Genomic DNA, 14,813 nt, shown 5'->3' on the forward strand with positions numbered 1-14,813 from the left:
TGGCACAAACCGTTGTGTACGTCAGTTAAGTTTACAAAGGAAGTCTTGTGGCAGGAAGTCTAATTTAGGGCCTGTTTACATGATTCCGAAACGAGTTTCATTCAACGAATTCATTACATCCCCATATATTTCTCTGCATCTGTTTACATGACACCGAGACGCAAGTCAAGTCGTTGCGGTTTTCATTCCCGGATAGAATATTCGTTCTGGAATGAAATTTCATTTTGGTATCATATTAACAAAAAACGAATTTCGTTCCGAGATGAAACCGCATCTCATGAATCCGCATACGGAGGACACAGTTTGAACTCATAGTGAAAAAATATAATAGCATTTACTGTTTAGCCCAAAGGAGAAGTCCTATGGTCAATTGCTCATTAAAATTGCAAATGTGGCCATTAATGGGCACAATAACATGTTTGCGCGAAACCTGCGCCATCTTTGTTTTTGATCTCGCGCGAAAGCCACATACGTGAAAACGCCTTAGGTTGAGCCGGTCGACTCTGTCATGTGAATGCAGTCGTTCCGGAATGAAAGTCATTATGGAATCATGTAAACAGGCCCTTAGCTTATGTTCTCCTTAGGCTACTGTTTCTGTTCGTGGGACATAAAGATGTCATATTTATTTAGAAACGTTTTAATGGATGATGGACGAGACAGCTTAAAACAGGTTTTAATCTGAATAAATCTGATCTCACCTGATTTTATAACCTCCGCTTTTGATAATATCAACAGAAGACCTGCCCAGGATACGGTAGACACTATCTTTATAGGCTTTGAAGGAAATACAAAGAAAATATTCAGGGTTTTTTTTTTTTTTTTTATTATTGCTATCATACACAAAATACAATTACATTCATTTGTAGCACGCTTTTTATGTTACAATATTATTTGATACTAATTGCAATAACACTGGAGTAGGTTACAAAATATTACACTAGAGACACTAGATACATTAGAGACACTAATTACACTAGAGACAATTACAATAAATTAGATGCACTATAAAGCAGAATAAAAGGTAAAGGAACATCTTATCATACACATAATACAATTACATTCATTTGTAGCACGCCTTTTATGTTACAGTATTATTTGGTACTAATTGCAATAACACTGGAGTAGGTTTCAAAATATAAATTACAATTACGCTAATTACACTAGAGACAATTACAATAAATTGGATGCACTATAAAGCAAAAAAATGGTAAAGGAACAACTTAAACAATAAGGCAATTTATGGACAAAGGATAATAATTTAATCTATCTTCTCTATAGTATATTTTATATTTAATTTATTAACATAATCGGAGAGAGTAATTGGTCTGTTGTGCAGTTTGTTGGTGTAAATGTAGTAGCGCATATATAGCAAGGTATAATTAAGTTTCCTTATCAAAGCTTTGTTTTCAAGTGAATAGGCGGGAGATAAACCAAATAACATTTCTTTAACAGATGGATGGTGATTGGTGTAGTTGACGCTATTAAACCATTGAATAACTCTCCTTTGAAAAGCTTTTGAAAACTGGCAGTGTATGAAAGTATGCTCAATGGAGTCTTCGTTTCCACAATATAAACAATCTCCGTCATCTTTGATACCAAAAAGGTGTAGTTCCTTTTTAGTAACTATAATTCTATGTAAGAACTTGTAGTGGAATTCTTTCAATTTATTTTCTTTACAAACTCGTTTTGTCAACTTAAAAAAGTGCCCCCAATCTGTGGAGTTTAGATTCAAATTTTTGCTCCATTTCGTTGGGCCGGTAGGAAAAGAATGATTTACCTTATTGTTTAATAGCCAGTAGAAATCTTTTGCCTTTGCTTTCTCTAAGTCAATTTCGATGTTTTCAGCTAGTTGGATCTTGGATTGATTTCCCAAATAACTTTCTTTTGAAAGTTCAAAATTACGTGCCCTAGTCAGAAGTGTTTTAGGAATGGCATTTATAACTTGATAAAATTTTAAAAAGTTGGTTTTTACAGTCATATTTCCTTTTAAACTGTTGAAATGAAATTAGCTGTCCGTTTTCATTTAAAAGGTCCTGAATAGATATAATTCCTTTGGAAAACCATTCTCGAAGAAAGAAGGGTTTTCCTCCTATAAGGATAGCTTTGTTGTTAAAAAGAATTGTTTCCTGTCCTTGCTGGTAGTTGTATTGAGACTTTAGTTCCGAAAAAAAAGATAAAATGTCTTTGTAAAAGATTGGCAATTTAGGATCTAAGTATTTAGCATCGTAATTACACCTAAGGAAAAAATTTAATCCTCCAAGTTTTGTAAAGAAATAGTTTGGTACTGATTTCCAATTGCGGATTTCAGGGTTAAGTAGTCTTGAGATCCAGGCCAGTCTTAACCCCTTTATCATAAGATCGATATCCGTCATACGGATACCACCTCGATCATAATCCTGATAAATGCTTTCTCTTTTAATTTTGTCCTTTTTGTTATTCCATAAAAAACTGAAAAGCTTACTTTTGATGATACATTTGAATTCAGTTGGAAAGTTTAAATTGGATGATGCATAGACTATTTGGAATAGCCCAAGAGACTTAATAATCAAAGCTTTTCCAAACAAGGTCAGGTTTCTTGCTTTCCATACGTCCAGTTTTGTTTGTAATTTCTTAACTTTTAAATCGAAATTAAAATGTTTGTTCTTAGAATTTTAACAGGTTTGTTTACCCACTGTAATTGTAACGGTGTGGTTTTGTTCTTTGACCACTTTCCCAACCATATCGCCTTAGTCTTTTTTACATTTAGTTTTAAGCCTGAGATGACTCCAAAGTTGTTGACTATGTTAAGAGCGTTTTCTACCGAAATAATATCTGCACAAAACAAGTTAGTATCGTCAGCAAATTGGCTTATTTTAACTTCATTTCCAAATAAATTGATCCCTTTAATTTCAGGTGTCTGGCGAAGTTTGTTTGATAATATTTCTGCGCTCAATATGAAAAGATACGGGGAGGGCGGGCAGCCTTGCCTAACCCCTCTTGTTGGTTTAATCCAGTTCGTAGTAAAGCCGTTATTCAATACTGTACTTTCGATATTTGTATAAAAGATTCTAATCCATCTTTTAACATTTTCACCGAAATTGAACCGATCTAATACCTTCATCATGAATTGCCATTCCAGAGTGTCAAAGGCTTTCTTAAAGTCTAATGACACCAGAATGCCCCCTTTATTTTCCGACATGGTGTACTCCATTACATCGCTTATCAGGCGTATATTCTCTCCAATATAACGACCTTTCATGAATCCGGTTTGATCAAAGTGAACTAATTTTGGGAGTACTGATTCTATTCGTTTGGCTAATGCTTTAGATGCAATCTTGTAATCGATGTTGAGTAATGTTATAGGTCTCCAATTCTGAATGTCTAGTAGGTCAGAATCTTCTTTAGGTATCAATGTAATCACACCTCTTCGCTGTGAAATGGAGAGTTCTCCATCTTCAAAGGCTTGATTAAGACTTTGAACCAGATCAAATCCTATTAAATCAAAGAAGTGTTTATAGAACTCAGCGGTGAATCCGTCTTTGCCCGGAGATTTATTGTCTTCAAAAGATTCTAATATCTTCTTACATTCCTCCAAGGTAAAAATCCCTTCCATTGTTTCCTGTTCTTCGTTATTAAGTTCGGGGATTTCGATTTCCCGGATAAATTCGTCAAAAGCTTCTTGGGTCACAGTTATTTTAGAGCTGTAAAGGTCCTCATAAAATTCCTCTATTTGTTGTAAAATTTGGACCTCTTCTTTTATTGTTACGTTATCGCTAGTTTGAAGTTCGGTTATTGTCTTCCTATTGTAGTTTTGCTTTTCTAAATTAAAAAAATATTTAGTCGGCCGCTCTCCTTTCTCTACCCACTTGCATTTCGATCGAAAAATTGCAGCACGTCCTTTTTCTTCGTATATTGATTGATACTCTGATTTTAGCTTGTCGTACTCGGTTAGCGAATTATCTATATCTGCTAAATTATCACTGTTGCATATTTCATTTTCCAGCTCTTCCAGACGCTTAGAGATTTGTAATTCCCGTTTTAAAGCAACCCTCGCTTTCCGTTTAGCGAAAGAAATGGTGTTGTCACGAATTTCCATTTTGATTAATTCCCATACTAGTCTTTTGTCTTTCAGAGATGCATACTTCTCGCGAGGAATGAGATCGCGAATTTTAAATGTATAGCCGTCATCTTTCAGTAAGGTGTTATTGAACTTCCAAAATCCTGGTCCCCTTGGAGAATTGTTTGGTAATGACAAACAAAGAAAAGCTGTTTTATGATCTGGTGCTATTGAAGTAGTAATTCCGGTACTTTTAACGTGTTTTGACAAGTTCTTTGCAATTAAAATGAAGTCCAATCTAGACTTCACGTTTAAGGCTTTGGATACATATGAATATATATTCAAATTTGGGTGCCGGACTCCCCCAAAAATTTCCATTGTCGTAAGAAGGAGCTGACTGAAAAGTGATGGTTTCCATGGTGTTCCGCCTTTTTTATCTTTTTTTGAGAGCGTGCAGTTCCAGTCACCTCCAACAATAAGGTTTGTCAATTCCAACTTGTCGATGATGCAATTATTGAGCTCTTGGATAAATTCTAGTTGTTCAGATGGATTATTTGGTGCGTAAATATTACAGAAGGACATTTTTAAACCATTGATATTGACTGTTATAAGAACGATTCTCCCTGTTTTGTCACTAAATGAGCAGTCTACACTAAGATTAATCGATGGATCTATTAAAATGCAAGTGCCTTTGCTGTGTCGGGACCCATGGGAAAAATACATTTTGCCTCCCCATTCGTTTTGCCAAATTGTTTCGTCGTTTAGTTCTGAATAAGTTTCTTGGATGAAATAAATACTCGCTTTTTGATCTTTTAAATATGTGAAGATGCTCCTTCTCTTGGTTTGGTCGCGTATTTCCCTAACGTTTAGTGAGATTACCTTACATCCTGAGTAGTTTTGCATTGGAATGTAATTGTAAAAAAAACCAACAACACACACTCAAAAGTAAAACCAAAACAAACACTTATGACTACAAAAGGTAGACTAACGAAAAGTTTACCGACAGACCTACGTCAGAATAAAGGAAAAAAAATACCTTCGTAAGAGTTTCCTTTCAGCAGGGTTCGCTTTGCATTCCAATCCCCCCAAAAAACAATTTATCTAAAACAGTCTCTAGCTTTGCAAAGTTTGTTTACCTAGAGATAGTCCAAGTCTTCCAATTCATCAATCCTGATCGGTCTTCCTTCTGGAGAGGTCTTCACGTATATTTTGCCATCCAAAGACCAGGCACTTATCAATTCGCCGTCTCTACGCATTTCGTTCGCCTTGTTAATAATTCTTCGCCTGTATGATGTGAGATTTTCGTTCAGAAAAATTTTTTCCGATGCTGCGCGTATAGCCGCGGTCGACGTTGGGAAGAGGTTCGATACTGCTATATTCCTTAGCTTCGCTCTTGACTTGTACAAGTTGGACTTGACGATAATTGGCTTGTTGCCCTTCCTTTTAAGTTTTAAGTTTGTGGACAATTTCAATGTCGTTGGACTGAACTGGCACTTCCAGCGCTTCTGCAATTTTCAACACAACCTCTTCGGGCGATTCGTAGGCGCTTTCTGGAACTCCATGTATTTCTAGAGAGTTTTTTCTAGTATACTGTTCTAATCTGTCTTGTAAATCATACAGCTCGTAGCTTTCCTCTTCTTGTTCGTTAAGACGGTCTCTTAGAGTAGTTGTCTCCTTCACTGCCTCATTGAGCTTCTTCTCAGTCTTTGCTAATGACGTCTTTAGGTTTGTTATCTCGAGATTTTGTTTAGCGACTGTAGATTTAAGCTCGCTTATATCGCTGCTTTGTCTCTTGTTCTCCATGAGGATATTAGATACTGTAATTTGGATGTCCACTAACATCTCTTTCAGTTCTGATAGGCTGGGTTCTTCATCCGCTGTATCGTCTTCAGGGGATTCTGTCATTGATGCTTCTTCCACGTGTTCGGCCGCCATGTTTGGTCGTTTGGCTAAAGTTAGTTCTTCCTCTGTCGAGCCTCGTGCTCCTCTTTTATGTTTTCCCTCTTTTTTGCTCATCGGCTAACCAAGGAGGCTTTTAGGCGCTTATTTGTTTCCACAGAATTGTCATTCAGTCGAGGAAAGACGATTGGGGACGGAAGCTTCGCTCCGGTTTAAAATTCGTGCCACCGCACTTCGCGCCCGCGCATACTCCATAAGACATAATATTGTTTGCGGCTTTTTGATGTAGTCATGGAAACACAAGAAAAACAGTGTAACATGCAGTTGGAATAAAATACGTTAATCTGGATTTAATTGTAAGTCTACTACCATAACAGCTTGTTCTGCTGTAGATGATTGCTCTGGTAGATAAACCATCAATAATAACTGCACTTGGTTCACAATACGACGATGTCTGCTCAACTAATGATAACACTTAATTCAGTAGTAGCCCCGTATTATATAGAGGATAATACATGGTTGCGCGGAGATATGAAATTTATCTTCGAGTGTTCAAATCGAGTGAGATATCGGTTTTGAACACGAGAAGATAAATTTCATATATCCAAGCAACCATGTATTATTCTGTTTATTATAAAAACCTACTAATTACGATGTTTTGGACGATTTTCCGAAGATTTCCGAAGATTTTCAAAATGTTGTCCGAAGGTCGTACGAATGATTCCGAACATTTTCCGAACTTTTCCGAAAATTTCCGACGTTTTCTGAAGATTACCGGAGATTGCCGAGGAAGATCCGAAGATGTTTCGACTTAATATCGATAAAATTTGGCTCATTGAGCATTGAAACACGGCAAACTCTGCGAGCTAATTGGTCAAAAATAATATCACACGTGTGGATATCATTTTTTACCACACGTGTGATACCATTTTTCTCGATTTGCTACCACTCGCTTTACCACTGCAGTTTATATAATAATCAAGCTATTGCTACCATTTTTGGTTTTCTTGACGGTATTCGTCTGTGGAATGAAGTCAATGTTTGAGGAAAACCTTTTCTTTGCGTATCGTGAGCTGAAAACCAGACTCGGTCAATATTTTAATACTAATACTCGCAGCTTATTGTTCACTCGAAACGCCAGGGGACTTGCAGGACGGGTGTTCTCCCGGGACCCCCTGGGGCCTGAACGCGTAATGCCGCGTGTATCATAAAAATATGGACTAAGGCCCGGTTAAATGTCGCGTTTTATTTGTGCCGAATCTAATTCAGGAATTAAATGCATGTGGAGTCCGACATTTAAGTCAGTATAATTCGGAAGATTTGAATTAAATGTGACTTCTGTCGCATCTTTGACTTGGCCAGTCGAATATTCGACAGAAGTTCGACAGTTGCTTTATACGTCGAACTTCACATGCGCCAAATTGAATACATAAGTTATGCTTGTGTATTTGTAAATATAAGAGGGTTTGTGATTTGAAGCTTGACTTATCGCTATGGACTGTGTTGTTTCCACGCTCAATCTTAAACTCTCAAACCGTCGGATTGCATTCGCATCCTGTTTCGCCATTTTTGAGAATGCATTTCTTAAAAAAGGAAACAAAAAACAAAACAAGACACTAAAGGCAGTAGTTAAATTTACAGAACCTATCGATACTGAAGAAAATTTAACTGAAACCTGGCTAGTGTACTTCAAAAACATGCAGTTCGTTTTATTATATATTTTATTTTACGAAGAGAAGGTGGTCATTATCCGCCATACTTTTATTGTTTAAAATTGAGTATGAAAGGACTCGAAATAAAAACGAGGCGTGGGAACGAAACTTAAACTCGCTCATGAATTAAATGCTGCTGCATAAATTCGAAGTCTAAATCAAAATATCGAATTTAATAACTTGAGTCGACCGAAATAGGTATTTTAAAAATTCGGCACATATAAGGGAAATAGGAAATAAAGGTCTTTTTACAAGTACAGGTAGCTTATAAGGCCGTTGTTTAACTCAGGTTTCCGCGCTGTATGAAGCGACTAGGGGATGCTAGTCCATCACGGGTCGCCCCAAAGCATTCTGTCAGGTTGTCTTAGCAAACCGCCGGTGCCATTTTATCCTTGGTATTGTCACAGCCGGTAGAGGGGACTTAAAGTGTTTATATTGGCCATTATTAATTAGTTTCTCTGCCATAGAATCAGCAAGGACCGTATTTGCATAATTTGCATAACGTTCACTTACCTCAATTCTAATTCTCACCACTTTGGAGGTGTGTTGACTGAAGGAACAAACGAGGCTATTTGAACAGCAGTTCGACAAAGATTAATAGCAGGCACGCAAATTTCAGCGCAATAACTGAACTAATCGGTGAGTGAATCTGTCACTATTTAATCTTGTTGATGAAGTGTTGTTTAGCGTAAAAATATTTCTGTATTACAGCAATATAAGTCGCACCCAAGCATAAACGTAAACACAAGATATGCATGTTAAAGGGGCGAGGGAAGCACATCAGTAGAAAGTTTTCTTTTTGTCCTTTGCTTTCATTTGCGCCGTTTGGACGTTTGTGTGAGCCGGGATAACACAAGCGGATCTTTTTATATAGTCTTAGGACTGGTTTTCATGCACGAATAAAGAGCCTAATGTTGAACACTGTGAATTACGTATGCCACTTTGTGTTCACGTTTAGTGACACATCTTTCGTCATGGCGATCATGCGTTTATTATTATTATTATTTGCCGCCTTTTTTTAATCTCAGCTTTTCTTTATTTTTTCAAAATTAATTTGTTTAGGTTTTTCTGTAATTAACGTCTCCGACAGTTAAATACTCTTTAATCCTGTTGAAATTAATAAATAAACGGAGGTTGTATTCAGGTACGTGGAGGTTTGATTCAGTGGATTTTGTCCTTTTATCTACGGGAGATCATGGTTTACAAACATAGTTCGCTGTGTAGCTGGCAAGAAAAGGAATGGCCATTCCAAATAAACGATGTTGACTTAGAATGAAGACGATAGCTTGCGGTAAAATATGTTAAATTAAATTCATGAATGTACACTGGCCTTTACAATGTTAACTAAATTGTTACTACGGAGGATTATAAGCAATTTACACTTGTTTATGAACATTCCAGTCGAACGAAAAAGAAAGAAGAAATAATCTTTCACAACTCACATCGAAGTTTAACTGAATGTGTGCACGAAAAAATGTAAATTTAAGGTAGGCAGGCAGAAATTTATACATTGCTAAGGCTTCTTTTGATACTTAAAAAAATGTGTAGTGACCTGAGGCAAGAAGGTGTCACAAGCCATTACGAGACATTTGTTTTGAAATTACGAGGATTAAAGATACTTCTTTTATTAGTTAGAGCAATATTGTGGACGATGATATGTTTTATTCGGTTGCTTCGGAACGTTACTAAGAGAAAGCGGACTGGGGGACTTAGAAAACGAGTCTTTAGAGAGTGACCCAATTCTGACCACAGTAACTCCACACATTAAATGTGAAAAGGTTATTGATGATATGCGCCACGCAGTCATCTGATGCAAAATAACAACTATTGGATCTAAGAATTAGAACCTTTTATGCGCCAGAAACGAAAACCATTAAAAAACCCACCCTTTTTATTAGAACGGGCCAAAAAACATGTGGAAACGTATTTCCCATCTGATCGCAGCAGCACAAGACCAAGACCAAAGGGTACAACTAAATAAGCTCGGACATTTAACAGTTATTTGCTAAAGCTTTTTAAACAGAAAGTCAATAAAAAAGAAACGCAAGCGAATTGCAAAAAAGAATTGTCTTATAAATCTAGCGTGGCCAAAATATCCCCTCCAAACACTTAAAAATATTCCGTGGTGATCCCATGACAAACAGCGAGAATCTTAATCGCGCCGTCAGAATATTAATTTTTGACTTATTTATTTATGTCACTTAATCGTCAGAAATTGTATTTTTTTTAGAGACTTGCGCGAATACGTCTTGACTTTCTGTTTGTTTGGCATTTGTTTTCAGATGAAACCATGACGACTGTTAAAGCAAAGATCAGTGATTGGTTTAAGCTCATGTTGTCCATCCCGCAAACCGAACCCATGAAAAGCACGCAAAAATTCACCCAATGGTCTTCAGTGTTCGCTTACTGCATAGGTGGAGGAACCTTACTCGTCTGTCCTCAGCTGTGGAGGATCATCTTACAGTTACACTTCCTGGGCCGCACTGAGGGGTACCTTCGCTTTATTGGACTGGGTGTAGTCGTTATTGGCTTCTTGCTTATCATCGCAGCACGCTCTGACCAACAGGGTCCTATCTTAGGGTCCATTTTTGCGCGGTTTGTCCTCTTGAACGGGATCCTGGCTATGTTGGCCCTCAGGAACATGATGCCGCTCTCATTCGCTCTCCTGTTCATGGGCCTGGATACGTCACTTGCTCTGATCACCCTGGTAATATGGTGCCGTGAGACAGAAGGAGCCTCAGTGAGCCTTTTCTTCCGGGAAGTCTTCACACCAATCTTTAAGTGCCATGCCGTAACATCAGGAACATCCACTGCAACCGTCTTTTTTGTCGGGATGTTTCAGTTCTTTTTCTGGCTTGTGTTTATTATAAGGCCCGACGCTGCACAAAACATCCTCCATCTTGATAATTTTCAAGGACATTCCAATGGGTTCTTGGCGGGTGTCTTTTTCACCTTGTGTATTCACGGATGGCGTCACGTGACAGACGCCAGCGCCGGCAGCCAATCCTTTGTCCAAGCCGCCTTGTGCTATCGAATCTTGTTGAATGTTCCGGTTTTTGTAATTTTGGGTTTGGTTGACCAAATTGAGCGCAATCTTTGCATTGCTTTGTCGAGTTTTGAATTGTGTTTGTTTATCGTTATTTTAGTATCCGCAATCAGTTCCCCTAAAAAGGATGTGCCAGCTACAGAGGGAGATGAACAAACTCTACTCACTTCTGGAGATAAACGGTAATCAAATTGAAATCAGTTAACTATATAATCGCAGAACGCCGCTTGTTGCCTTCTTGGTGGTTTAATCATCAATGTCATATATAGTATAGTAAATATAGTACTTGTATAAGGGTATTTCAAATGGAACATTGATGAAAACGTTATACACATAATGGTTAGATGGATTTGACATGAAGCTAATGACAAGCTATATATTTTGTACTCACAGTGAGTCCCATATGTTATGTTTCACTGAAAGATTTTTTTCAGCTAAAACGTTATTTGACAGAATAAATTAAATTTGAAAGAATAAAATTATCATTAATGCATTTTTCTTTTCCTTTTCATTGGCTGAGAGCCTACCACGTGATCTGCAATACACTGCCTACGAATAGTGGTCTGCCCATGCGTATTAGCGTCAAACAGTGATTTTGCTGCAAATAATATTCTACTCATGCGTTGTTGTGCCCACTTCCGAGAAAAATGGCAGTTCGTTTTCCAGAAATGTCGGAGAAAGATCTGAAATTCTTACCAGGTCTAAAATAAGTTCAGTGATCGAATGAAAAAAATAATTCTTAAACTTGCTTATCGCAAAATATGGTGATTTGTTGGTGTTTCGCAGGCGTAATCAGAAATTTATACTTTTTATGGTCCAAACCCTTCAAACGACACTATAACCGAAAAATGGCGTCGACAAGTCTTTTTTCTGTAGTCTTTTCCAGGCTTTCGGTAGTTTGGGGAAAGCAAAAAACGTGGGCAAGCAAGGGCGGAAAGCGCTTTTTGAGGCATAATTCGAAGAGGTATGTCAGTTTTATTTTGACGACAACTTTTGCGTCGAGGTGAACGCTTAAGTGCTGTAATTTTAGATAACAAATAGTAACCATCAGTTCGGGTAGTTGAAAAGCAGAGAGAAAAACGGTAAACGAATTGGAAAAAAAGGGGATAGGGGAAACTAAACGTAGTATTCGTGAAAGATTCACTGAACATAGACAAGCCACGAACAATCCCAGACACACTAACGCTTGGCCCTCAGGAACATGATGCTGCTCTCGTTCGCTCTTCTGTTCATGGGCCTCGATACATCACTTGCTCTGATCACCCTGGCGATATGGTGCCGTGAGACAGAAGGAGCCTCAATGAGCCTTTTCTTCCGTGAAGTCTTCACACCAATCATTAAGTGCCATGGCGTTACATCAGGAGCATCTATTGCGGCCGTCTTTTTCGTCGGGGTGTTTCAGTTCTTTTTCTGGCTGGTGTTTATTATAAGGCCGGACGCTGCACAAAACATCCTCCACCTTGATAATTTCCAAGGGCATTCTAGTGGGTTTTTGGCGGGTGTGTTTTTCACCTTGTCCATTCATGGATGGCGTCACGTGACAGATGCCAGTGCCACCAGCCAACCCTTTGTCCAAGCTGCCTTATGCTATCGAATTTTGTTGAATGTTTCGGTTTTTGTAATTTTGGGTTTGGTTGACCAAATTGAGCGCAATCTTTGCATTGCTTTGTCGGGTTTTGAATTGTGTTTGTTTATCGCTATTTTTGTATTCGCGATCTGTTCCCCTAAAAAGGATGTGCCAGCTACAGAAGGAGATGAACAAACTCTACTCACTTCTGGAGATAAAGGGATATCAAATTGAAATCAGTAAACTATATAATCGCAGAACGCCGCTTGTTGCCTTTTTGGTGGTCTAATCATCTATGTAATAAAAAGCATCCTCTGTATAGTATATAAACCTTATTGTAGGAAAATAACGCTCATATAAAATAAGGTCTTTGAAATTAACGCGACATAAATTAACGCGAACTGGAGGGAAAATTTGTTTTAAATAAAGGAAATTCACGCGAGGGACGGGGCAATCTTTCGAAATAAAGAAAATGAACGCGATTTGTGATGTCTCTAAAGACATTTTGGCTGCTATGCGGCTCTTCTGAAAGCAAGAACAAACTTGAAATATTGTAGATGACAGATCTTTAAGGCCTAAAAAAAGACTAAAAAATGGTGGATATTGTTTCCTAGTTTCTTTATGCATTCGGACAGTATCCAGTATTTAAAATGAAATTAAGGTCTTGGAAATTAACGCTCCACTTAAATAACGTCGCGGAAAATAACGCTCACAAAAATAACACGACTTAAATTAATGCGAACTACAATAACTCGCGTTAATTTCATGGAGCGTTAATTTCCTAAATTAGGTAGTACTTGTATAAGGGTAATTCAAATGGAACATTGATGAAAACGTTATACACAAAAATGGCTAGATGGATATATAATGAATTGAAGCTCTTGATAAGCTATTTTCTACTCACAGCGAGTACTATATGTTATGTTTACTGAAAGATATTTTTCAGCTAAAACGTAATTTGACATAATAAATGAAGTTAGAAAGAACAAAATATCATAGGATGCATTTTTCTGTTTCTTTTCATTGGCCGAGAGCCTACCACGTGATCTGCAATACACTGTCTACGAATAATGGTCTGCTCATGCGCATTAGCGTCTGACAGTGATTTTGCTGCAAATATTCTGCTCATGCCTAGTTGTGTCCACTTCCGAGAAATATGGCAGTGTCGTTTTCCGGAGTTGTCGGAGAAAAATTTGAAATTTCTACTAGGTCTAAAACAAGTTCAGGGATCGAATGATAAAATAATTCTTTTACTCGCTTATCGCAAAATATGGTGATTTATTGGTGTTTCGCAGGCGTAATCTGTGAATGAAAAAAAAAATCAGAAATTTATACTTTTTATGGTCCAAACCCTTTAAACGACACTCTTTCTTAAGGGTAAAACTATAACCGAAATTTGCGTCGACAAGTCGTTTTTACTGTAGTCTGTTCCAGGCTTTCGGTAGTTTGGGGAGAGCGAAAAACGTGGGCAAGCGAGGGGAAAAGCGCTTTTTGAGGCATATAACGTGAACGGGTACCTCAGTTTTATTTTGGCGATATCTTTTGCGTTGAGGTGAACGCTTAAGTGCTGTGATTTTAGATAACTAATAGTAGCCGTCAGTTCGGTTAGTTGAGAAGCAGCGAAAAAAAAACGGTGAACGAATTGGAAAATAAGGGGAGCACTCCCCACAGGCAGACCACCCTTTCTGTTCGTGGTTAATAATTGTTGACATAGGGTGAAATCAATGGCGCATATAGAAGATATATAGAGAAACATTACGTCGGTTTCGATTTACTACAAAATATAAAATTTACTCTAAATGATTCAATAAAAGTTCAGATGAAATGTTGAATGAGTCTTGTGTCACGTTTTTCTGCCTCCCCCGAGCCCTTTAAAGCTCTTTAAGGCGTTTTTTTGCGAGGTCATTTAGCGACAGGTAGAAAGAGAGAGAGAGAAGCCCCTTGCCATTTTCTCCACTCGCCATCCATTCGCGCTAATCTCGGTTTTTGTGCCGCTCCCAAACTTACCAAACGCCTGGAACAGGCTAGTATTTACGTTGATACAAGGTAAGGGATGACGGTTGCCCCACCCTCCCCGCCCTAATCGTTCTCATAGTAGGGTCCCTGGAACGAGGTAGCCCTTTCCCTTGCGTGACTGCTTTCCCGCGAGCCTTCGCAAACCCGGATCACTTCCGCTTTTCGAACCACAGTCTTGCAGAAAGAAGAGATCGAAGCAATGCCATGAAGACACATCCATAAAGGTGAGAATCTTCGATATGTATACTTTCATACATTAACCATCATCTGGCAATTCCATAAAAGTGTGCTAATTTTTGTTGCTTTGTGAGTTGTCGAACGAATTCAGTCAAATGCGATAAAGAAACGCCCTCGGAATGTTGTTGTTTTATACTATTCGCATAACAAAATCAAGAAGAAACCGTTGAAATCACCAGCACAATAGTGTTACCAGCTTCACCGAGAGTGTGCAGTTGTACGTAATGACCTTAATGCTTCATTCGTTCATACAGGTAGTTTTGTAAAAGAATATCGATTGAGAGACTATGAAAGTAATAT

The 14,813-nt window shown here is 38.0% G+C and overlaps 2 protein-coding genes across 2 annotated transcripts in view; one reads left to right on the top strand and one right to left on the bottom strand.

The window, feature by feature from the left end:
* Positions 1 to 14,813, bottom strand: part of LOC144630691 (malonate--CoA ligase ACSF3, mitochondrial-like) — a 165,645-nt gene that overhangs the window by 1,126 nt on the left and 149,706 nt on the right. The window contains exon 9 of the mRNA XM_078489065.1: positions 699 to 774. Coding sequence (XP_078345191.1) covers positions 699 to 774 — 76 coding nt within the window. The remainder of the gene's footprint in view (positions 1 to 698; positions 775 to 14,813) is intronic.
* LOC144629532 (uncharacterized) lies at positions 11,895 to 12,548 on the top strand. The gene has a single exon (XM_078487761.1). It carries the CDS (start codon positions 11,895 to 11,897, stop codon positions 12,492 to 12,494), a length of 600 nt encoding a protein of 199 aa, XP_078343887.1. The 3' UTR covers positions 12,495 to 12,548.

This window comes from Oculina patagonica, chromosome 11 (genome assembly GCF_052425735.1).
Source record: "Oculina patagonica isolate OP01 chromosome 11, crgOcupat, whole genome shotgun sequence".
NCBI lineage: Eukaryota > Metazoa > Cnidaria > Anthozoa > Scleractinia > Oculinidae > Oculina > Oculina patagonica.

Coding starts and splice junctions, on each gene's coding strand:
- LOC144629532 (XM_078487761.1), top strand. CDS start 11,895: ATGATGCTGCTCTCGTTCGCTCTTCTGTTCATGGGCCTCGATACATCA.